The following is a 24,230-nucleotide window of genomic DNA, read 5'->3' as shown; positions in this document are numbered from 1 at the left end:
GGCGTGATCAGTGCAAAAGGAATAAGAAATGCTGAATTGCACCACTTTTGACCACAAGAGGAGTTCAATGAAGGGAGAAAGAGAACTTAGAAACAGGTACATGAAGAGGGAACGCTGCGCAGGTAGTGACTGCATGTGTGTGAGCTCATGTATCTTTGGCTGGCTGGTTGTGTGGCTGGAGAGATAAAAACAGCATAAACAAAGAAATGGAAACAAGAATGAACAAGGCACACACAGAGCTATTTGAGCAGCATTTCCCTGTGTGTGTTTAGTGGAACACGTCCCCCGGGGGAGGAATAGCGGTTAGGCAGATACAAGTGGTATGGCCAAATAATTTGGGATTAGTTATGTTATATAAGTGGATTAAAGGGGCTCAAAATGGAAAATAGGAAACTGTGGCAGGAAATCAGCAGGTTGCTGTTAAAATCAGAATGGGAATGATGGCACGCAACAGAAAGGGAAAAGCAAAGACGCAGTGGAGACATTTGAAGGGCACGTGCCTGGTGGCAAACTCAGAATGCAGGACCAATGGTGGTAACAGAATGGTACTGAGGAGGCTGAGGAGGAAAGACAGGTTAGGGGTGCAGAGAAGGAGTATCAGGGCTAGTGATATGTTTGAGAACATACTATGCAATGCTGCACTTTGAGTATGTCTGAGGTAGAGCTCAACATTCTTGCTTTGAAAAATTATTGGAGATCGTTAAGAGGGAATGCTAAAAGGGTCACAAAATTGTAGAGTTTTGCATACAAAGAGGACTTGGACACACGGCTTTTATGGATAGAAACCTTCTGGCACATTCCACAAAGCTGTTGCTGAGGACCACTGAACAACCTCCAAGACAAGCTGTTCCCAATGCTTCTGAGCCAGCCTGTTCCATCTACGCAAAAATAAAGCTTTCCAAGACTAAGCCAACATCTACATCTTCTGTTCATTGGTTGTGGAACAAGACCAGTTTCTCTTCCATGGTCAGCACTTCACATCTTTGAAAACTGGAACCAGGATCTTCCCACCCTTCTCAGTCTTCCCCAGTTCGGGACCTCAGGCCTTTTGCCTGTGCTTTATTTGACACGGTTGGGAGTCTCCTCAACAACCCAGTCCTCTGCCCTGAATACACACCAGCAGGTTCATGCAGTTAATGAGCTTTAATGTTTCCATGCCACAGAGCAAAGACCTTATATTTCAACAGAGTTGGAGTGAACTGAGTTAAGGGGAAGAAAAAACAAAACCAAGATTCTGTCCCTGCTCACCACCTCTGAGTGCCTAATCTCACTCTAATATTCATACCTAAAGCTGAAGAGCCTGCTACCTACACAGTATCATTTTTTTCTGCAGCAAGTGCTTCATAATGCCTAACTCATGCAGTATTTCTCAAACTGAGGCACACAGACACATCCTCAGGGGTGCAGCAGTTCTAATTTTTATTTTCTTCTTGGCAACAGACTAAAACATTTCACAAAGCATAACCAGGGGCAATGGATGACCACCGTATAACTAAGAACACCGTCCACCGCACACACCCAATTTCAGTGCCTGCTCTGGTATTTCTTTACCAATGAACTATTTTTGCAAAAAAAACAAAAACAAAAAAAATTCACTTTTATTATCATAGCCTAATGAGAAGGAAGCAGAGCTGGACTTCAAAGTGTCAGTGATGCATCTGTGCTTCCATCAGTGGAAAAGAAAGTCTCCTGCTGACTGGAATAGTGTGTCGTTTGTCCTCAGATCCGTGGCATCAGTACCACCTGAGAACTTGTTGAAAATGCACATTCAGCCAGGCGCAATGGCTCAAACTTGTAATTCCAGCAATTTGGGAGGCTGAGGCAGTCGGCTCTCTTGAGCTCAGGAGCTTGAGATCAGCCTGGGCAACATGGTGAGATCCCATTTCTACAAAAAAATACCACAATTAGCCAGGCATGGTGGCACGCACCTGTAAGTCCCAGCTACTTGAGGGGCTGAGGTGGGAGGATCACTTGAGCCCAGGAGGTTGGGGCTGCAGGGAGAGGTAAGTGCGCCACTGCACTCCAGCTTAGGTGACAGAGCGAGACCCCGACTCTTAAAAAAAAAAAAAAAGCAAAGAAAATGCACATTCCTGGGTGCCACTGCACATCTCTGGAATCAGAAACTCTGCGGTGCTTTTGCAAGCCCTCCAGGCGCTTCTGATGCGTACTCAAAAAACTGGAAAGACCCTGGAAGAATGAAAAGTTTTCGGGGAGTTGAGGCATCACAAGATGGGCCTGACAATCTCGAAGAACCTGTGCCCAGCAGTGAGAACTGCACTCATGCTGTGTACAGCCGTTCCCTTCCCACAAAACATTAGCCATTGCATTAATGTTGCTCATTTGAATATTCTGGGGTTCTTTTACTCTCGGTTATATTTAACCTGTAAATGAGTTTTGGTTTTTCAGTTGTATAGGGCCATAAATAAAAGAAGTTTAATTTGGGGCTCATGTACTTATAAATAACATTTAAAGAAAAATAACTCACGTCAACACACACAGTTATGAAGAATGTTCTTCCTTTAAAAAGACAGTGTATAATACTCAAGTTTGCGGAACACTGCTCTAGGACCTTTTCTATTCCCTTTAATCTTTAGGGCGCACCTAGCTTCCTGTCCCAGGTGGGGGTGTCGTATAGTGTAGATGCCTCTAGGAGGCAGGACATCATGATAACGGGAGGGGAACCCCACTAAAGGGGTTTGGAGAGCATATGAGGCCAGAGGTGCAACTGTAGAGCCTTTATGAATGTTTCTTTCTTGAAGGAGACCCTGAGCCACCAAAATGCTTGCCTCCTTGTCACCGAATGGCTTCAACAGATGCCAAAAGTCTCCTCAAGTCACTGCATATTACACTGGTCTTTGCTTCTCTCCGTCATCTGGCTGGGACCACAGATAAGATTAACAGATGCTTGTCTTCAAGATGGTGCCAGAGCCATCCAGGTGGCAGGTCTGGCCAGGGTTGAGCAAGTGGTTTTTAGAGTAACTTTAATTGATGACTTTACAAACTGATTCCAGAATTCCATTTCTCTTGGAGGAGTTTATCATCGATGGGAAAATAAAAAATAAAAAAAGAAGAAGAAGAAGCTGCCACCAATCCTTAAAGAGGACCCACCTCTCTCATCCTAGGGTTTCTCGGCCATAAGACATGGATAATAATAGCACCTACCTTCAGACTGCATGAGGGTCACATCAACATCAACTAAGCCACAGAAAGAACTGAATTCTGTAGTTGGAAGAAATTAAGCTTGATAAATTGTGATCTATTGTTTCATCAAAAAACCTTCCTTAAAATAAGAGGGGAAAAGCTACAATTTTATTTGTACTATATTGCCAAATAAGAATGGAAACCTGGCCAGGCACAGTGGCTCATGCCTGTAATCCCAGCACTTTGGTAGGCTGAGGCGGGCAGATCACCGGAGGTCAGGAGTTCAAGACCAGCCTCAACATGGAGAAACCCCATCTCTACTAAAAATATAAAATGAGTTGGGCTTAGTGGCGCATGCCTGTAATCCCAGCTACTCAGAAGGCTGAGGCAGGAGAATCTCTTGAACCCAGGAGGCGGAGGTTGCGGTGAGCAGAGATTGCGTCATTGCCTGGGCAACAAAAGCAAAACTCCATCTCAAAAAAAAAAAAAAAGAATGGAAACCTACGTGAACAGTCATACAGTCCTAGCTAGGAGATTTCAACAGGGAAACCAGGTTGAGCATCTTAATTCCTTTCCCCCAGAGTTTCCATACATGTTTAATATCTGGATAAAGAGAAACCTAGTCCCTCTGACATTTCAGAAGTATGTGAGGATACCAAGGGAAAAATGTGGAATGCAGTTTATAAACCTCTGTAATCTCATAGAATTAGTAGGAGTTTCAAAACATGTTCAGAATTTCCTGATGGGTCTTTTGAAATAGGGCCCAGGGGCTTTCTGGATTCTCTGTGGCAGACATGGGATTCCCAAGAATCAAAGACAGTCTTAACAAATGAGAGGGCTGAGAGACTGGGACAAGAGAGGGCAACAATCAAATATGACCGGGGGTTTTTCCAGCAGAATGAAATAAGGGTGAGCTATCGCAGGCTGGAAGAAAACCCAAAGATACTAGGCAGCGTGGAATACTCTGATCTCACAAGAGGAAGAAGGCAGACCATGTGGGGGCAGCTGAAAGAAGAGGGAAAGGGCCCTTACTTGTGAAATACAAACGGGGAAGCTTTGGAATTAAGTCAAAAGCCAAATGGCCATCCTGATATTTAGTCTGATACACAAAAAAATATTCCCTGGAGGAAAAGCTGTGGTATCGCCTGCCATCCCAAAGAGGAAAGACATGGAGTCACTGCTCCCTAGAGAAGTCGCTGGCAATTTTAACAAGATGCAGGGGACAAAGCAATGGACAGAGCCATCCCGGCAGGTGGAGGGAGGGTCTGGTTACTTGTTCTTAAGGGGCATGTGAACAGGAACCTCAGAAACTGCCCAGTTTACACGGAGTGCAGTCAAAAGGACCTTCGGGAGATGCACCTTACTTCTGTGTGGCTTTCCAAGAAAGGAATTGCCTTGGAAAAATTAAAAATAACTTGTCACCTGAAAGCAATATCTTTCCATCTTTCAGTATCAACTTTTACTAATACAACTTCCAATTTAAGGTCTTGTAAGTAGACTAGGAATCAATTCATCCATTTGGAAAATCTCAAATTTCACCACTGTTCCATTAAATGGTCTATGTTTAGCAAGAAATTATTTTCTTGTGGATTTCAAGATGGTTGTTTCTTTTCCTTTCCTTCCCTTCGTTCCTTTCTTCTATGTTAAATATGCACGCTAGCTACAAAGGAAAAAAAATCTCATACTTTATAACTGAATAATCTCAGAAGCTAAGGGAAACCTCTCTTAAAAGTCAAAAGCCCTAAGGTTCCCCAAAGGAGTCATAGCTTTCCTCTTCCTACCACCACCTGCTAGCCTTCATTTTGAGAGGGTCTCAACAGAGAGAAAACACTAATACCATCCTTCCATATTTGACCCCTGCCAGTAGCTGATGATATCTGGTAGTACTTATAAAACACTGAGTCTGAGGCCTAGAACAAATTCTCTCACTCTCCCTCCTGAACACCCAGTTCTATTTGGAGACAGGAGAGTTATTTGGAGACATGGTACCTCTTGGCCAAGTTGTCTACCCAAAGGTACAGCACCGGAGACAGGGATTTTTTTTTTCCACTAAGTGAAAACAGATTCAATGAGCCAAGAAGGTAGACTGAGTGTGTTGTACGTGACTCTCCAGGAGGCACCAGGCCCTCACACAAGTACTTCACCCATCCATCCCAGCGACCCCCATGAGAGCAAAGGACAGCTTTGGCCCAAAAACGTTGCGTTCTCAATCTTCTCAGGATAGAACTCTCAATTTCTGTTTTCCTCACCAGTAGGGATTCACTGAAGGTTGCACGTGAGAACTGTAATATTCTGAAGATAAAGCTAATCTTGAATTCTTTTCAATTAAAAAGTACATCTGCATTAAAGTTGTTTTAAATTAGCATATATGTCACTCAGAGGAAAAGTCAATTCACAGTAATAAAAGTTCAATGCACCAGAATGAGTATTTTTGGTTTTTGTGTCTGAAACCTCAAAGTTCATGGGAGACACACACATCAATATATTATATATATATATATAAAATCCGGGGTAAAGGAAAGAAGTGAATTACTTGACAGCTATTTTTTATGGTCTTGAAAATAACAACCATTGAAAATAATGGAAAACCCCCAAGAAAGTGCACAATTTCCATTTCCATTGTTAATTACGGCCTCACTGGAGGAGGGTCCTGGGGGCCCTATTAGTATGGAAGCACTTTCTTTCCCAAGGTTTCTTTCAATGACAGGCCGATTTTCTTCCTAAATCAATCTCAGAAGTTGTGGATAAAGTCCCTGCCATACATCAGGTCCAAAGCCTCCAGGGAGGGGAGTTTGCTTTTATGGAAGCGAACTCTTCATTCTGTTTTTGTTTCAGAGCCATAAAGAGAGAAGCCATTTTATAGCAACAGTGCCTAACCCAGTGAGAAAATCGGTTCCATTTTCACTCTCATTTTAAACAGCCTTCTACCTTAAATTCACTTTGGGTTTTCCATCTCCACTTCTGCCAGCAAAGTCATGGGCACCAAACAGAACCCTAACCCGAATCTCAGACACAACACTTTAAAGCAGTAGAAAATTATCTCTTAAAAGGTACTGACGTTTTATGTTTTTGCCAAAATTAAAAGGAAGAGAAATGAGATGTGTCACACCTACCAGCCTTTTGCATATGCTGTTCCCTCTGCCTGGAACGTTTCCCTGCCCGTTCTCCACCTGGCCAACTCCACTCATCTTTCAGGAACAGATCAAACTTGCCTACAGATGCCTTCCTGACTTAACCCAGCTGTGCAGCCATGTGTACTAGGGCTGCCATAACAAAAAAATCTGTTTTATTTCTCACCAGTTTACTTTCTACCTTTCCTGGCCTTCTTCCCTGACACCTTCCTCTTCCCATGGCTGGTTCCTTCTCATCTTTAGGATCTGGCTTTGAAGTCTTCTCCTCAAGAGGCTACTCCATCTTCTTCCCTGAATCCCTCTCACTTCCTCCACAGACGTTACCACACTCAGTTTATAGCATTTTAAAATAGCGGCTGTTTGTCCCTCTAGCATGTAAACCCCACCAGGGGAAGTACAACATAATAGAAGCAGCAGAGGGTGGTGACTCAGAGGCCTAGAGGCAAACCACGTAGGTCAAATCCTGGCTCTGTCACACGCTGGTGTATCATAGGGGCAAGTGGCTGAGGCTCTTCATGCCTCAGTTTCCACACCTTTAAATTGGGAGTAACACAGCACTACCTTGAAGGGTTGTTAGGTGGATAGGATGAGTCAATACATGCTGATCATTACAAAGAGTCTGGCACCTCCCCTCTCTCTTGCTTCCTCTCCCACCATGTGATCTCTGCACACACTGGTCCCCTGCACCTTCCACCATGAGTGGAAGCGGCCTGAGGCCTCACCAGAAGCAGATGCTGCCACCACGCTTCTTGTACAGCCTGCAGAACCATGAGCCAAATACAGCTCTTTTCCTTCTGAATGACCCAGCCTCAGGTATTCCTTCGCAACAACAAAAGACAGACTAAGACAGGGGACCTCTTGGCCTTTCAGGCTCCCATAGCCTTTTGTGCGTGTGTGTGTGTGTGTGTGTGTGTGTGTGCGCGTGTGTGTGCACAAATTCTTCCTCTCATAGCTTCCCATTTAGCATGAATGAGTTCTCTAGCTGTTAAGAAAGTGGTTATAGACCCACATATTCATATTCATCCACTAAATACATACTTATCAAGGGAGGACTGTGCCAGACACCTGTGAGAGTTCTTAAGGGTTGGAAGAAATCCATAATGGATTTCCTCCCATATACAACTCTGATCCACTGGTATTAGCTGCCGGGAGGGGCTGTGTTGAGGGGGATTCAGAGGCCTTCTCAGAAGGGAAGTCTATGACTAGCAATGCCCTAGAAGAGAAGGCATCCTCTGCTGCCCCTTGCTCCACTCCACTAGCTCTACACGACCCCAGCCCACCTGGGCCCGTCATCAGCACACCACACACACCCCATATGCAGCCTGCACACCAGACCACACATGCGAAGTAACTGGGAGCCCAGGCTTCAGCAACGTGCGGCTCCACTACATTCGGGCTCAGGTGTGCCTCTAGGCAGCACTCACCACTCTCTTCTATCTGTGCAAACTGGGGGCAAGAGATGTGCCTCACAGGACTGTCCTGAGGATCAGGGATGACTAACCAGGGCACCCAGCCTGCTCAGGAGCAGAAGCTGATTCCTGACCTGTTTCACCTCCTCGCTGACAAGCAGGCCCTCTTAGCCAGGGTTCCAGAAGAGTCGGCCCCTTCTGGGAAAGTTCCAGGAATTCCCTCTGTCTCCACATCTTGTTCTGGTCTCTGTTTCTTCTCAATCTCCAACCAGAACATCCTGAGCTCCTCTCGCTTCTAGAGCCTGGAGCTGACCCATATTCCGTTTGCTTTCTCAGCCAGCTTCAGCCCTGACCTGCCAGCTTCTGTTTCCCTGGATGAAACACCTACTCCTTCCTCCTCTGTCCCTCTTTCCCTTTTCTCTTCCTTCCTCCCTCCCTTCCTCCTTTCCTTCTTTCCTTTCTCCTTCCCACCTTCTTTTTTTCCTCCCTCCCTTCCTCCAGGTTCCACCAGGTGCTGCGGATATTCTGGGAGCAAGCCAAGCGGTCCCTGCCCTTCCGCTACAGCCCAGAGGGTTCCAGCAGGTGGACAAAGACCTCACGGTGAGGCCCAGGAACACAGAGAGCCGGAGGCTGGAGCGGACATGGGAGGGCCTCAAAGCCAGCTGGCTGGAGACACAGAGGGCTGCCCAGAGGAACCGGCACCCAACAACTCAAGAGGGAAAAGAAGAGGGTTCCAGGCCGAAGGCATGGTACATGTAAGGGTTGGAATGTAGCAAGCGCAGGCTGTGTTCAGGGAACAGGAAACAATGCCGGGTTAGCCAGAGAATGGGTGGGGAGAGAACGGGAGGGGGCATGCCTTCAATGAGGCCACAGGGCAAGCAAGGGCCCCCGCACACACACCACGTTGGAGAGCTGGGGCTGTATCTTGACACCCTGAAAGGACACTGCCTGGTTCAAATTCCACTCCACCACTTAGCAGCTCTATGACCTTGGGCGATTTTATTTATTTCTCTTATGATGGGTATCTTCTTCCATAAAAGAGGGTAATAGAGAGTAACGATTGCACCGGGTCATTGTGAAACTAAGTGACCCAGTGTCAAGCACACATCAAGCACTAAGCAAGCATTAGCTTCTCTGCCAATCTGAACAAGGGGGTTACAGTGAATATGAAGAGAGGCAGAGGAATTCCAGAAATACTCCGGATCAACACACCCTTCATGCAAACGAGCCTTTCTTGTCTGCATCTTTATCAGAACCTCACTCTGTCTAGAGCCCATTTCCCTATGGCAAAGGATTGAATCCTACCCCTAGAATCCAAGACTCTGAACTGACCCTGGACCGTCACTGACAGGGGATGGTGGACGGGTGACTCACTGGGACCGTGGGGGACCCAGGCTCTACCTTTGGTGCAACTGAAGATTCACCTTCAAATACTCATTGTGCTTACCCCTTCCTCTACCAGACCCTGGGAACAAAACGGTGAACCAGACCAACCAATTCCCTCCCCTCGTGCAGAGTCCTTGCTGGCTGGGGAGACAGGAGAGGAATGGATTTAAAACAGGAAAAGGACAGGCTTTGAGAGGTGCCGAGGAGGAAATTAAAAGGGTGAGGAGAGAGTCTGGGGGACTCTCTCGGCAGTGGCGCCATTGGCTTGAGACGGGGATGTGGAACGCACAGGCCATCCAAAGAGCTGGGAAAGGGCATCCCAGGCATCACAAGTGCATGGCCGGGCACGTGGCTCACGCCTGTAATCCCAGCACTTTGGGAGGCTGAGGCAGGTGGATCACCTGAGGTCAGGAGTTCGAGACCAGCCTGGCCAACATGGTGAAACTTCGTCTCCGCTAAAAATACAAAAATTAGCTGGGCATGGTGGCGCATGCCTGTAATCTCAGCTACTTGGGAGGCTGAGGCAGGGGAATCACTTGAACCTGGGAAGGGGAGGTTGCAGTGAGCTGAGATCACACGACTACACTCTAGCCAGGGCGACAGAGCAAGACTTTGTCTCAAAAAAAGAACAACAAGCCCAAAGGTGGGAGAGACAAAAGGGAGGCCGATGTGTCTGAAGAACTGTGAGCAGGGCAGGGGGCAGGAGAGATGGGTGAGCAAGTCCCGCAAGGAGCACGGGCCGGGCAGCAGGATGGAGCTTCACACAGAGGGTGATGGGAAACCAAGGGCCAGAGGAAGGGGCATAAATGAGTCGTAAAGCCAGAATGTGAGCTCTGTGACGGCAGGACGTGGTTTTCTTCCCTCCTCAGCACCGCAGTGAATTTTGGTAAGGGCCATTCTGACAGTTTGTGCAGAACAAAACAGAAGGAACAGAGATGGAAAGCCAGGCCCCAAAGAATCCCTGACAACGTACTCCTGGGCCTGTCACCTGTGCCTGCAATCCAATACTCAAGCATGATTTCATAAGAAAGGCACGGTGGAGACAGCAGAAGGAATATCGACTTTCAGAAGCCTGGTAACTCACATGGACCAGACATCGATTTTGGGGCCGTATTTCTTCCTGGCGAGCAGTTCAGGTGCGGCGTAGGCAGGGCTGCCACACTGTGTGCTGAACGGATCCGAGTAACCCAGGATCCCTGCGCAGTTGCTCAAACCAAAGTCTGCAAAGAGAGGTGAACAAAACAAGCTCCGAATTAGAAAACTGCGGAAATGAAGAGGGAGAAAAAAAAGGAAAAATAAAAAGGGTAGCAGGAAGGGAAACATTCTCTCAGGCTAACACATCATTTAGCATCCTAAAGAAAATCGTAGCAGCTGCAAACCATAACGTCTGGATATGAGACTCAAGACAAAAGAATGTCAGTGGCGGTTCCCTGGCTTAGCTGAGAGCATTTTACATTTTACATCAGGATTCGTGTTAAAGCCAGTTAGAGCAAACAGTATGCTGAACTAAAACCTATTTCCATCCAATCTTGTAAATGAGTCATCCAGGAAAAAAAGAGAGAATTCGCTTTCTAGGATGAAGGCAGGAAGAAAGACCAGGCAGAGGGGATTGGAGTTAGCTTCCAAGCCGCCAAGTGGGGAAAAGATGAAGGAAGACTGATTCTCTCTGGCTGCCTGTGTCACCCTCAGTGACATGCAATCCAGCCACTTACAGTTGACTTTTTCAGCTGAATGTTTTCATTTCATCAAAGTCTTTTAAAAATTTCCCCAAAGATATGCAGCACGTATAGTGACTTGAAGAGGGGGAAAATACACCCAGCAGTTTAGACAACCCTGAATGTTGGCTGGAAAAGTAGCACCAGAAAGATGGCAATGTTGGCCCGGCGCGGTGGCTCAAGCCTGTAATCCCAGCACTTTGGGAGGCCGAGACGGGCGGCTCATGAGGTCAGGAGATCGAGACCATCCTGGCTAACACGGTGAAACCCCGTCTCTACTAAAAATACAAAAAAAATTAGCCGGGTGCGGTGGCGGGCGCCTATAGTCCCAGCTACTCGGGAGGCTGAGGCAGGAGAATGGTGTAAACCCGGGAGGCAGAGCTTGCAGTGAGCTGAGATCCGGCCACTGCACTCCAGCCTGGGCGGCAGAGCGAGACTCTGTCTCAAAAAAAAAAAAAAAAGAAAAGAAAGATGACAATGCAAACTAGACTAAGCGACCTCATGGCACTGCTTTGTTCCTCGATAATTAACATACCCAGGAAAAGGGGGGAGAAAGCCCAGTGCATCGAGTGACTTTGGGTCTATTATGCCTTCTGCGCCATGTTTACCTTTTGATCTTAAAGACACTGAAACTGACAGGTAATTAGAGAGTTGTTACTCTTATGCCCCTCATCTGAATCTTTCCTTAATCTTTGTTGATCTCAGAATTAAGATCACAGCTCATCCTTTGAACTTCAATGTAAATATTATGGTCCATCCCTCCCAAACAGAAGACTCAGGCTGCAGGGCTCAGGCAGAGACAGGCTTCCAGCCTTGAACAACACTCTCGCACTTTCTCAATCGGCAGTATTTATGTCTAGTTTCACGAATGTATTTTCACCTCACTCAAACGTGTCTCCACCTGCAAGGCACATGACCATTAGGAACGTTGTAGGAAATCTCAGGGGAGGAGAAATACAGTCCAGTCTGTGCAGTTAATCGCACACCATGGATCAAGATGTCACAGCCAAAATGTGTTTCAAAAGTCACTGCGTTAAGCTTTTCTAAAGAGGATGCCATCTAAGCAGAGCTCAGAAAACTCTTGAAGGCTCTAAATATCACCCAAACTCTTCAGCCCAAACTACAAGAGGGAATGGTAAACAAACCAACCAGGCATGCTGCATGTTCAAACACTGAACTCTTCTTTTGTTTTTTGATGATTCCATTTTTCTCTCTTAATCCCCCTCCCCTTCACCTCCTTAACTCCCTTAGTCTTCCCTCCCCAACCCTCCCCCTACACCTTTCCCATCGACCCAGCCAGCATCCATAGGCCCCAAAAACCCCATCCAAGGTAAGTCCTTCAGGAGTCATGGGTATGGGAGACTAGGAGGAGATATCAGTTAAAAAGAACCTGAGAAACCCTGTTCTCAGACCCCACCCCTCAGGATCACTGAAGCAGGAAGAAAAGGGGGTGAATATTTTTATAAGAAGAAAAATCTGCCGGGGGCAGTGGCCCATGCCTGTAATCCCAGCACTTTGGGAGGCCAAGGTGGGCAGATCACCTGAGGCCATAGTTCGAAACAAGCCTGGGCAACATGGCGAAACCCCGTCTCTACTAAAAATACAAAATTAGCCAGGTGTGGAGGCGCACACCTGTTGTCCCAGCTACTCGGGAGGCTGAGGCAGGAGAATTGCTTGAACCCAGGAGGCAAAAGTTGCAGTGAGCCAAGACTGCGCCACTGTGCTCCAGCCTGGGAGACAGAGCGAGACTCCATCTCAAAAAGAAAAGCTGGGGGGAGAAGAAAAATAATATTGTGCTTTAAATTGGAGGGTTGTTTGACTGCTTTCAGTTTGAACATGAACCTAAAAGAATGTTAATGAGCACACAAACGTGTGAGGAGCGCCCACTGTAAGAGACAGCACCATCAAATAAAGACAATAATAGTTGAGGAGGCCCAATTTCATCAGAGTCCTAGAAATTGTTATCTCTAAACTTCTGAGATCAAAGCAAAAGACTCTGTTCCTAATCTCAACAGTGTTCCCTTCACAGCAAAGGGCTGCCTCGTTTTGTTCACCTCCTCACCTCTCCAAGACCTGGGGTCCAGAAAGAAGGACTTGTTCTCAAAAGAGGGCAGAGGGAGAGATAAGAGGTCAGATCACCCTCCACCATCCCAGGCAAGTTTGGGAACAGTCTGGCCTTATCTTGAGCACAGTTTCAAGAAGATAACTTAGCAGGGGATTTGGGAGGTGGAAGAGCTAGAATCTGCATGTTAAGCAACTTATGTTGATCTAGCCGAAAGGGCTTGATTTAAAATATATTTGTAGAGAAACAACCAGTTTGCTGGCTGGGCGCGGTGGCTCACGCCTGTAATCCCAGCACTTTGGGAGGCCGAGACGGGCGGATCACGAGGTCAGGAGATCGAGACTATCCTGGCTAACCCGGTGAAACCCCGTCTCTACTAAAAATACAAAAAACTAGCCGGGTGAGGTGGCGGGCGCCTGTAGTCCCAGCTACTCGGGAGGCTGAGGCAGGAGAATGGCGTAAACCTGGGAGGCGGAGCTTACAGTGAGCTGAGATCCGGCCACTGCACTCCAGCCTGGGAGACAGAGCGAGACTCCGTCTCAGAAAAAAAATAAAATAAAATAAAATATATTTGTACAGAAACAACCAGTTTGCTTCACATTCATAATTGTAATTATTAAAACTGTACACATCTGCCTATAATTGGAATTGTGGAACTTGAGAGAAGGCCACCTCCCAGCAATGTCACATGGGTCTGTCTCAATTAGGTTTGGTAAATATATCAGCCAACAACGACTCAATTTTCTGAGAGCTACAGGACGAATCTCACAAAACGCCCAAGTGAACCTGCTTTGGAATACTGAAGTACAGAATTCAGTTCTAAGTTGCCCCTCTTCCCTTTTAAGATTTAACTTACCAAACATCAGACTGCTTTTTTTAAAAGGGAAGAAAAACCTTCTGATTAAATCAAATCTTACTCCTGGTAATTCTAGTTAATTTGAAACATGGCTTAAGTAGATTTATTTAAACCGAATTCTTGCAAAGAAAGAGAAACTATTAAGAGGCAATCATAATAGCTATAATCACCTTTGAAAAAAAACAAGTAGGTAATGCCTTTGAAGAAAAGAAGGTTCAAAGAGCTTTCAAGTTACAAAAAAGACAGGAGTTGGAAGACCTTTGATCCAAATTGCCCAACCCAGAGGCAAGAAACCTCACAGACACTGGGCCTTCATCTCCCCCTCCATGCCTTCCGGAAATGCGGAAATGCGGTTCTTTCTTAACAAAATGCAGTTCCCACCAGTCCTCAGGGATGGTCTAAGGTCTCTTGGGGCAGGTGAGAGGTAGGGTTCCTCAGTTTCTACTGCTCAGGAGAGAACTGGCAACTAAATGGGCACCGTTAACAAAGGGAAATCCAATGGTCACTGCTTCCTTTCTAGCAGGTGCAGACATCCTGCTTTCTGAAGGAGCCGATTTTGTTCCAAAGACCTAAAATGTCTTTGTAGTGCCCATCCAGACATTGCCAGCAGAGAGGCGATGACTCTGTGGGATTTGAATAAAATGGTTCCTGGCACCCAAAGAGTGACCAGAACGTGCAGCAAGAGGGGAAGGGGCGGGCTCTCATTTAGGTGTATGATTTCCCCACTTGACTCAGACAGGTCTCCTCTAAGAGGTTCTGTTATTCAGCCAACCTGTGAGACCCTTATAAAAGGATCCACTGATTGCAGCAGTGAAATGACTGGTTTTTCTAGAATCCCCTGAGCAAACGTCCGCCCAATAAAAAGGTCTGTGCATTTCACCATCGCTTATTTCACAAGATAGTTCTGTCAGTGGTCACCTAGGGCTACCACGTAACGAGAAAGCAGAGACACCAAGCACAGAGGAGACAGGGGGCAAGAGGGAAGGGAAGAAACAGGATGGGCAATGCCCACCTGAGATGAGGAAACTCCGTCTGCACCTTACACGACTCACCAGCCTCAGTCTTTTTGAGACAGAGTCTCGCTCTGTCACATAGGCTGGAGTGCAGTGTCACGATCTTGGCTCATTGCAACCTCTGCCTCCCAGATTCAACCGATTCTCCTGCCTCAGCCTCCTGAATAGCTGGGATTACAGGCGTGCACCACCACGCCTGGCTAATTTTTGCATTTTTAGTAGAGACGGGGGTTTCACATGTTAGTCAGACTGGTCTTGAACTACTGACCTCATGATCCGCCTGCCTTGGCCTCCCAAAGTGGGATTACAGGTGTGAGCCACTGCGCCTGGCCTATTCTAACTTTTATTGTCATATAAATACCGCTGTTACAAAGTCTGTTCTCTTATAGTCTCTGGTGCTGTCAGGACAACTTTATCACTGTCACCTCCACATTTCCCAAAGAACAGTTACAGGGAACCTAAAACAAAAAACTCCTTTCCTCCATTCCTTACCCCACACCAGGAGGCGCCTTTGTTTAACCCTCCAGATCTCGGAAATGAGGACCAGAGAGACTTCCTGCAAGCATTTCAACACGAGTGCCTTGTTTTCCAGCTTCTGCACTTGGCCCTCAAGACAACTAAAATGCAACAGTAAAACAATGTAACAAAAAGCAAATCAGCCAGGCGCGGTGGGTCACGCCTCTAATCCCTGCACTTTGGGAGGCCAAGGCGGGCAGATCACCTGAAGTCAGGAGTTTGAGACCAGCCTAGCCAACATGGTGAAACCCCATCTCTACTAAAAATACAAAAATCAGCCAGGTGTGGTGGTGGACGCCTATAATCCCAGCTACTCGGGAGGCTGAGACAGGAGAATCCCTTGAACCCGGGAGGCAGAGGCTGCAGTGAGCCGAGATTGCACCACTGCACTCTAGCCTGGGCAACAGAGGGAGACTCCATCTCAGAAAAAAAAAAAAGAAAGAAAGAAAGAAAAGAAAAGAAAAAGAAAAAGAAAATCATTTGAATTATCTAAGAATCTTCTAAGAATAGATTATCCTAAATGCTTTTGGGGAAAAATTGGTTTCCTCTTCACGGTTAACTTTCTAATAATAAGTGTATCCATCAATACCTATCAGTGGTGTTTAATTATCCAGAGTCTGTGCAGTCTCTTGCCTGGTACTGAATTGGGAGCTGACTGTAATCTCAAAATATCGAATAAGTCATTTTAATGATGTGTTTTGGAGAATCTTGTAATGACTTTCAGCATTTGTCAAACAAAAGTTCCTTCTTGGGCATAAAAGTTAAATTCACAAAGTCCTATTGATCCTCTTCTTTTCCCTTCCTATAAAGTCTTTTCAAGTCATTGAGGTGAAAGAAATTACTTGCACTTCCAGTGGGAGAAAAAGAAAAGAGAGAGAGGAATAAAAGATGGTACCGTCTAGTATCTGGATATAAAAATGATGCCCTGAATTCTGCCCAGAGCGACCACAGAGGGAGACAATAACAACAATAGAACCACCTGAATTCGTCTAGAAAATGAGTCGTGCAGTGCATTTGCTATGGACCCTGAATTATGAACCAATTATGATGCTCCATCTTGTAGCTTCCTTCTGATTGGTTCAGACTTCTAACTACCCCTTTGTGGGGACTTCTTTGCACAGCTCCCATTGTACCAACGAGCCTGAATAAAGATTATATTAAAAAGAGAAGGTCAATTGCATTCCCCCTTATTTTAGGCATCCCTGCCTTCACTGAGAAGTGGAATGAGATATGACGAAGCTATGGGAAGCATTTCTGAGCCAAACTATCTTTCACTATTTTTAAGAAGTTTTCCGCTTAATCCAAATAAAAATAAATTCTAGAAAAGGTCAGCTCCATCTGAATTTATGGAGAAGCTACAGTTTGAATAAGACAAGGAAACACATGATCCATTTTCAAAACCATTATTAAATTTTGGAGGTAAAAGAAGATAATCTAGAATATTGTCTGGGTATTAGAGATAGACCATGGATATTTTTCAAAGTTGAGAACTGACAACACAACACTTAAAAGATAATTTTGCTTTAAAAAAAAAAAAAAGTCATACCAATCAGCTTGATATTATTGTCTTCATCTAGTAGCAAATTCTCTATCTTCAAGTCTCTGAAATAAACAAAACCACACAACATTTCAGATAAGCATTCGAAATAATGGAATCACATTTTGCTTCTGACGGGCAAAGAACTGTTTTTAGAGTCACTTCTAACCAACCCGTAAAGCTTTCTGCCAAAACTCAATCAACAAGTAAATATTTTAAAGACATGATATATTAATAATTAATTGCTGTAGACTATAAAAGCTGAAGAATTTCAGAGACGACAGAGAGCAAAGAGGACAGAAGGGATCATGAAAAGCTTCTGGAAAAAGCAAGACCTAAACTGGAACCTGGAAGTTAAGCAGAACCAGGGTGTGGGGAGAGAGGAACACATTACTCAAGATGGCGCAGCCTGAGTGGCCAGGGAAATATTTCATACGAATGTGGCCCTGGATTGGTGACGCTGGGAGCAACATCAGATTTGGGGAAGCAATTAAAAAAAAAAAAAAAACCTGTGAAAGCCAACTTAATTGATGAGTCCAATGACCTCCATGTTTGGAGCCCAAGGGTCATGACAAACTGGCAGATGATGATGAGTTAATCTATTTAGCGGGTAGATATTATCACGGGCACAATAATGGACTCCAAAGATGTTGGTGTCCTAATTCCTGGTGTCATGCCCGAGAATATGTCAACTTTACAGAGCTAAAGGGAACTAAGTTCCAGATGGAATGAAGATTGCTAATCAGATACTGGGTGATGCCATGCATTCACACTGAGATGACGGGAGGAGGTGGAAGGGAGAAATGAGCCCAGGGTCATGTTGAGTGTGAGGTGTCTGGTGTCTGCACCTGCGACTGTAAGCTCCCAGAAGGCAGGAAACGTGTCTGCCCTGCTTCCCATTGTACCCCAGTACCTTTGCACATTCCAGCTGCTCAGTAAATACCAATGAGTCCAGATTACCAATGAGATCATTTGATATTTCAGAAGCAGAAGTATTTATGTGGGCAAAAGGATATATTTGGACATCAAAACCATCTAGGTCAATAATTATCAGCTCTGGCATCTTAAATTGTAGCCTGCCAACTCAGACACACCTTGAATGTTAACTGTGTAAAAATACTCTTACACACACACACACACACACACACACACACACATTCCCTTCCATTGTTTTTAAACATACCATTCTTGGTCCGGCTTTTATTTTCTCACTTTTGAATAGAGAGATAGGCAAGAGAAATGTTTCTTTTTCCTCTTATCTCTACTGTAGGGAATTGAATGGCGTAATCATGTTAAAACAAAAACAGCAACTGATACACTACGTCAATGTCCAAAACAAAAAGGAGCGGTAGCTAGGACTGGCTGTGGCAAACAGGACAGCAGTGCCCCACTTAACGGGGACAGCTGCTCACGGCTTGGTCCCAGCACTGCCAGCTCACCTCATTTTCCAAAAGAAGCCAGAGGTCTGGATTTGATCTCAATTTTTAAATGTTGGCAACAAACTCATATTTAAAACAACCATAAACCCCACCCTTGCAGGCAAGATATGGCCTGCAGGCTACCGGTTTTCAACCTCAATATGGGTGGATGCTGAAGTCTTGAAAGGATGTGAGACTGTCAAGGTGAGGGCAGAGAACTGGCGCAGGGGAAAGACCAACAGGCTGGTGGCGACCGCTGGCATTCACTGCAAACTGGGAAAGGACAGGTGCGGGGGTGAGCAGGGGTTATGTCAGCCAGGCTGTTGTCACAGGAAGGGCAGGACTACAGGATGGTAAGAATTAAGGAGCCAAACGCAGAAAACAAAAAAAAGGTGAACTCTAAAAAGTGTCCAACAGATTCAAAATTACTGATAGCCTTAGGGCTGGGTGCTGGCTGAGAAGGAAGATCCGTGTTCAAACTGAGGATAAAAACTGACATTGCCCAATCCAATGCGCCCACAAATGGGAAGAAGAATTGTATACTTTCCCTTCACTTCAAATGAAACAATGCACGGAATGCTTCAAAACTGTGCATGCCTTGTAAAGGCATCACATGTGTCCAAATACAGGGCGACTCCAAATGTGAGGTGACGTCCTTACTTTTCCAACAGGAAGACTTTGTCCCTCAGTAAAAGGTTTTTGGAAAACGCAAACGTATAATTTTTAGGAATGCAATAGAATTATTAAATGACTATTGATACTACTTATCTTTAAAGCTGCATCATCCTATTTAAGAGCATATATTAAAATGTTAACATAGTTCATGTAAGAAATACTGTTTCCACGCTGCCACATTTCATGAAACAATGTTATTCAAACTAGTCACAGGCAGAACCAGGATGACTTTTTGAGTCCTTGTGCAGTGTTTCAGTGTAACATCATCTTTCAGGTGACTGGATATTTGAGATAAAGTATTTTTTAAATTTGCATATGATGCATTTGCTGGAAATCTTATCCCAAATCATACACACCCATTTAAAATCTCCATAAATTAACCACTCAGTGAACTGTTTTGAGACTGGCCTCTCAAATTCTCACAATCAAGAGGCCACATCTCTAGAAGTTATTATTAAAGCCACGTAAATGCTTTTACCTTCCTTCCTACTGGGTTCCTCGAGTGATAGAAAGTGCACCCAAAGTCATCAGTGAGCCAAATAAAGGTTTATGTGTCTTCTCTAACTAGTACTTTGTTATGGAAAATAAAATACTATCATTGAAATTGTGTCCTTATCATATGAGATTTGCAAGGACTCTGTAAGGCACTTCCTCTTTTCTGAAGATACTGAAGACATAATATCAGCCTGACTTCTATTCAAGCATATACGGTAATTCCAAAACACACACATGCATACACAAAATAGTATGCCAGCAATATCCCAAAATGTTATTCCGTGAACCCTGATTATAAACAGCAGCACTCTCTAAATCTAAAGGAAGGCCACAGTTTGTTTCAAATGAAATAAAGCCTCTTTGCCTGGGAAGAAGGGAAGCCACGCTAAGGCATTAAAGGAGAAATTTGCTTCAGAACAAATAGTGTGGGGAAAAACATCCTAAAGAGGCGAGGTAAAAGATAGCAAGTGAAGTAAAAGATAGCAACTGCCAAGAACAATAAAACTAAGTTGGGTAATTCTGGGGCCACAAAAGCCTAGAGAACAACCACAGTGATTAGAAGAATGATATAAACGAAAGACCAAAAATAAGAGAAAATGCAAAAGAAAAAAAATACCCGCTTTTAAAATCTAGGAAACGTCCTAAAACTAGGGCAGGATATATTAAAAATAATTATTAGGTAAACTGAGAAAAAAATAAAATCAGTTCAAAGTCACTATCTTCCCACCCATAGCATCCCTTTATAACCAACTCCATCCCCTAAGAAAAACGCACAGAATACACCTGGTTAACCTGGTTTATTTGTCCAGATTTCTAAAAGATTTCAGTGACAACCAATCCAACTGCCTAAAGGTTCCATGGCTAGTTAATGGGAGGGTGAGCTACTTCTGTCGCTGTCCAAGAGATCAGTGTACTTACCCACGCACAAGAACAGAACATTCACGCTGGGCGCGGTGGCTCACACCTGTAATCCCAGCACTTTGGGAGGCCGAGGCGGGCGGATCACCTGAGGTCAGGAGTTCAAGACCAGCCTGACCAACATGGAGAAACCCCGTCTCTACTAAAGAAATACAAAATTAGCCTGGCATGGTGATGCATACCTTTAATCCCAGCTACTAGGGAGACTGAGGCAGGAGAATCGTTTGAACCTGGGAGGCGGGGGTTGCAGTGAGCCGAGATTGCGCCACTGCACTCCAGCCTGGGTGACAGAGCAAAACTCCGTCTCAAAAAATAATAATAATAAAAATAAAAAAGAAAAGAACATTCAATAGCCTTTGGCTTTATTTACTTCCAGGCTGGTCAGGAGTTCAAGACCAGCCTGGCCAAAATGGTGAAACCCTGCCTCTACTAAAAATACAAAAATTAGCCAGGCGCAGTGGAGCACACCTATAATCCCAGCTACTCGTTTGAACCCAGGAGGTGGAGGTTGCAGTGAGCCAAGATTGCGCCACTGCACTCCAGCCTAGGGCAACAGAGTGAGACTCCATCTCAAAAAAGAAAAAAGATATAAGATATTAAAGAATATCTTTTTATCTTCAGTGATAAAAACAAATAAGATATTGAGCCAAAAATGGTGTGATTCACTTGGAAAGACATGGAGGAACGTCAAATGCATGCTTTTAATTGAAAGAAGCTGGTCAGAAAGGGCTACATCCTGTTTGATTCCAACTATATGACATTCTGGGAATCTATGGTGATGGTAAAAAGAGCAGTGGCTGCCAGGGGTTGGCATGTGGGAGGGAAGAAAGGAGAGATGAATAGAGGGGAATATAGAGGGGTTTTAGGATGTTGAAATTATTACAATACTGTAGTGGTGTTACATGATACTGTGCATTTATCAAAATCTATAGAACTGGACATCACAGAGTGAACCCTAAGGTAAACTCAGACCTTAGTTAATAAGACTGTATCCATACTGGTTCATCCATTGTAACAAATGTGCCAGGGGAACACAAGATATTCGTAACAGGGAAAATGTAAGTGGGGGGACGGTGTGCGGGAACTCTCTTGTAGTTTCTATGCAAGTCTTCTGTAAATCTAAAACTGCTCTAAAAAGTATTGTTTATAAATTTTTGTAAAAGCAGCTTTTGGATACGTTTCCCTTCCCTAAGCAATCCATACTAAGAATGGTACGACTACAACCAAGTGCCTCACTCAGGCAGTTCACTGTGGGACATCCTTAGCCCCCTGAAGTTATGTCCCTGAGTCCATTCAGAACAGTGGGCAACCCAGACCGTCTGCTCAGCTACTCAACAGTGATCAAAGAGGATACAAACGATCCAAAGAGGCAGAAAAATTGAGAGACACCTGGAATAAAAAAGGAAGGGTAACAAAATAAATAATCCTACCCAAAAGATGCTGCAGCACTATTCACAATAGCAAAGACATGGAATCAACCTAGGTGCTATCAAAGGTGGATTGGATAAAGAAAATGGGGTACATATGTACTATGGAATACCATGCAGCCATAAAAAAGAATGAAATCGGCTGGGTGCTGTGGCTCCCGCCTGTAATCCCAACACTTTGAGAGGCTGAGGCAGGCGGATCACGAGGTCAGGAGATCGTGGCTAACACGGTGAAACCCCATCTCTACTGAAAACACACAAAAAAATTAGCTGGGCATGGTGGCACGAGCCTGTAGTCCCAGCTACTCGGGAGGCTGAGACAGGAGAATGGCGTGAACCCGGTGTTAACTTTTAACTGTGAACAAAGGTGAATGAGAAGAGAATGGCCCTGGGACAGATGGGAAGTTGCTTTTTCTTGGCCAACGGGCCTTCAAAGAGGAGCTAGGAGAAGCAACAAAGGGGTGTGGCACAAGGCACAGAAGGTAGCGCAGGGCGGGGCATGGTGGCCCACACCTGTAATCCCACCACTTTGGGAGCCTGAGGCAGGTGGATCGCCTGAGGTCAGGAGTTAAAGGCCAGCCTGGTCAACATGGTGAAACACCGTCTCTACTAAAAATACAAAAATATGCTGAGTGTGGTGACGGGTGCCTGTAGCCTCAGCGAGAGGCTGAGGCATGAGCATCGCTTGAACCTGGGAGGTGGAGGTTGCAGACAGCTGAGATTGCACCACTGCACTCCAGCCTAGAGGATAGAGTGAGACTCTGTATCAAAAAAAAAGAAGGCAACACAGGAAGATGGGTTGGGAGGACAGCGCTGGGGGTGAGGACGCAGGGGTGCGGGCGATGTCTTGGGAACAACAGGCAGCACCGATATACCAACCAGAAGCCACGGTGACGCAGGAGCAGGGAGCCCAGCAGAGAAAAGGACACTAGAGAGACGCGGTGCGGGCTCAGAAGGCTTCAGGACCCTTCTCTGCTCATTAGGCAGTTCCAGGGAGAAATGCTCAAAGGGGACCCATCGCAGCAGACAGACCAGATGTTGAGATAAGCACAGGGTGTTTTTACAGAGATCGGAAAAGGACCTGCAGGGAGAAGACTCCTCCACACCCTCTAGGTATCACCTAATCATAGCCCTTTGTTCAAAGTTCTTTCAAAAGCACAAGCACAGAAACAGGCCATGACTAGCCATTCAAGGTTCCCCCACAGGCTACCAAGCAACCCCTTCCCCTTCCCTCCACCCGCCCACCCGGACTCTTTTTGCATCTCTTTCAAGATGGTCAATTAGAAGGTTCTGAGACTGGCCGCCATAAACTGAGTCACTGCCCTCTTGGACAGAGGGTGCAGGGAGGAGAGTCAGGGAGGGTCCTGTTGCCATGACATACAGGTGGTCCCCCGCCCCTGGGGGCAGAAAGGCAGCTGCTCCAACTCTGTGGAGCAAAGAGGCAGACAGGAGCAGTGCTGGGGAGGTGGAAAGCAGGAGTGTGTGTGTGTGTGTGTGTGTGTTTACGCCTGAGTGTGTAAGTGCACGAGTTTGTGTGTGCACACTGCAAGTGTTGGCACACATTCATGTGACCTTGTGCATGCATGTGCATGCACGTGGGGACAGCAAGAGTGTACATGTGTGGGTGTGTGCATGCATGTGCACACATCCATGGTTGTATGAACGTACACATGTGAGTTTGCACATATGTGTTGCATACACACGTGTGTGAGCTCTCATATGTCAGAGTGCACCCTCTGTATATGGTCATGGGCGCACGTGTGTGTGTGCACGCGCATGCATGCATCACATGCATCCAGAGTTGTGGGATGGGAGAAGGCAAAGAGAAGGCAGTCTCTCCCCTGGGCCTCCACAGGCCATGCCCAACCAGGACGTCTAGGCTGAGGGGCAGGAACTCAGGAAAGAGCCTGGGGGAGCCGCTCAGGGTTGAGTCCAAAGAACTGAATGGTGTAACACTGAGGCATCAGGATAGGAAGTAAGAGGAGGAGAGCATGAGACATGGCAGAATCAGTGAACACCCCAAGTGGGGAGGCTGAGCAAAGACAGGGAGTCAAGCAAGGGAGCCTGGGAAAGGGAGTAAGGACAGGTGCTGGGGTCTGGTTCTCTCTAATGGACCCGCCAACCAGGCCCGGGCAAGTCATTTAAACTCTCGGAGCTTCTAATTCTGCCCTGGAGCCCAGCCATCATGAGAAGGGTTACCCAGTGGGGCCACTGGCAGCGGGAAATGCTACAGTGGATTCCTGAGGGCTTTGCGGGCCACTCCATTTATGAGGTGAGAGGCTAGAGGTGAGGATAATAAAGCGAAAGATTCCAAGACAAGGTGAAGAGGAAAGACTCCAGAAAATACTTAAAAGAGGTGATCAATTTGGCCATAAGCAAACAGTATTGGGGGGCATGCCCCCAGCCCAGCGAAAGGTAAGAGAGAAGGGGCCCGTGGAAGGATAGACCCAACTCAGACAGGATTAAGTTTGATGGAAAAAGTTTTGCCTACGGGGATGGTCACAAGATGGATTTTAATAATAAACTAAGAA

The 24,230-nt window shown here is 45.7% G+C and overlaps 1 protein-coding gene across 2 annotated transcripts in view; it reads right to left on the bottom strand.

Moving 5' to 3' along the window:
- The window catches only part of HUNK (hormonally up-regulated Neu-associated kinase), a 127,231-nt gene that overhangs the window by 46,048 nt on the left and 56,953 nt on the right, over positions 1-24,230 (bottom strand). For both annotated transcript variants that reach the window (XM_033232302.1, XM_033232303.1), the window contains exons 3-4: positions 16,776-16,831; positions 10,152-10,287 (exon numbers count right to left, since the gene is read on the bottom strand). In XM_033232302.1, the coding sequence (XP_033088193.1) occupies positions 10,152-10,287; positions 16,776-16,831 (192 nt within the window). The remainder of the gene's footprint in view (positions 1-10,151; positions 10,288-16,775; positions 16,832-24,230) is intronic.

This window comes from Trachypithecus francoisi, unplaced genomic scaffold (genome assembly GCF_009764315.1).
Source record: "Trachypithecus francoisi isolate TF-2019V2 unplaced genomic scaffold, Tfra_2.0 Lachesis_group14, whole genome shotgun sequence".
NCBI classification, from domain to species: domain Eukaryota; kingdom Metazoa; phylum Chordata; class Mammalia; order Primates; family Cercopithecidae; genus Trachypithecus; species Trachypithecus francoisi.
The sequence above is the reverse complement of the archived record's forward strand: the minus strand, read 5'-3'. Positions and strand labels throughout refer to the sequence as shown.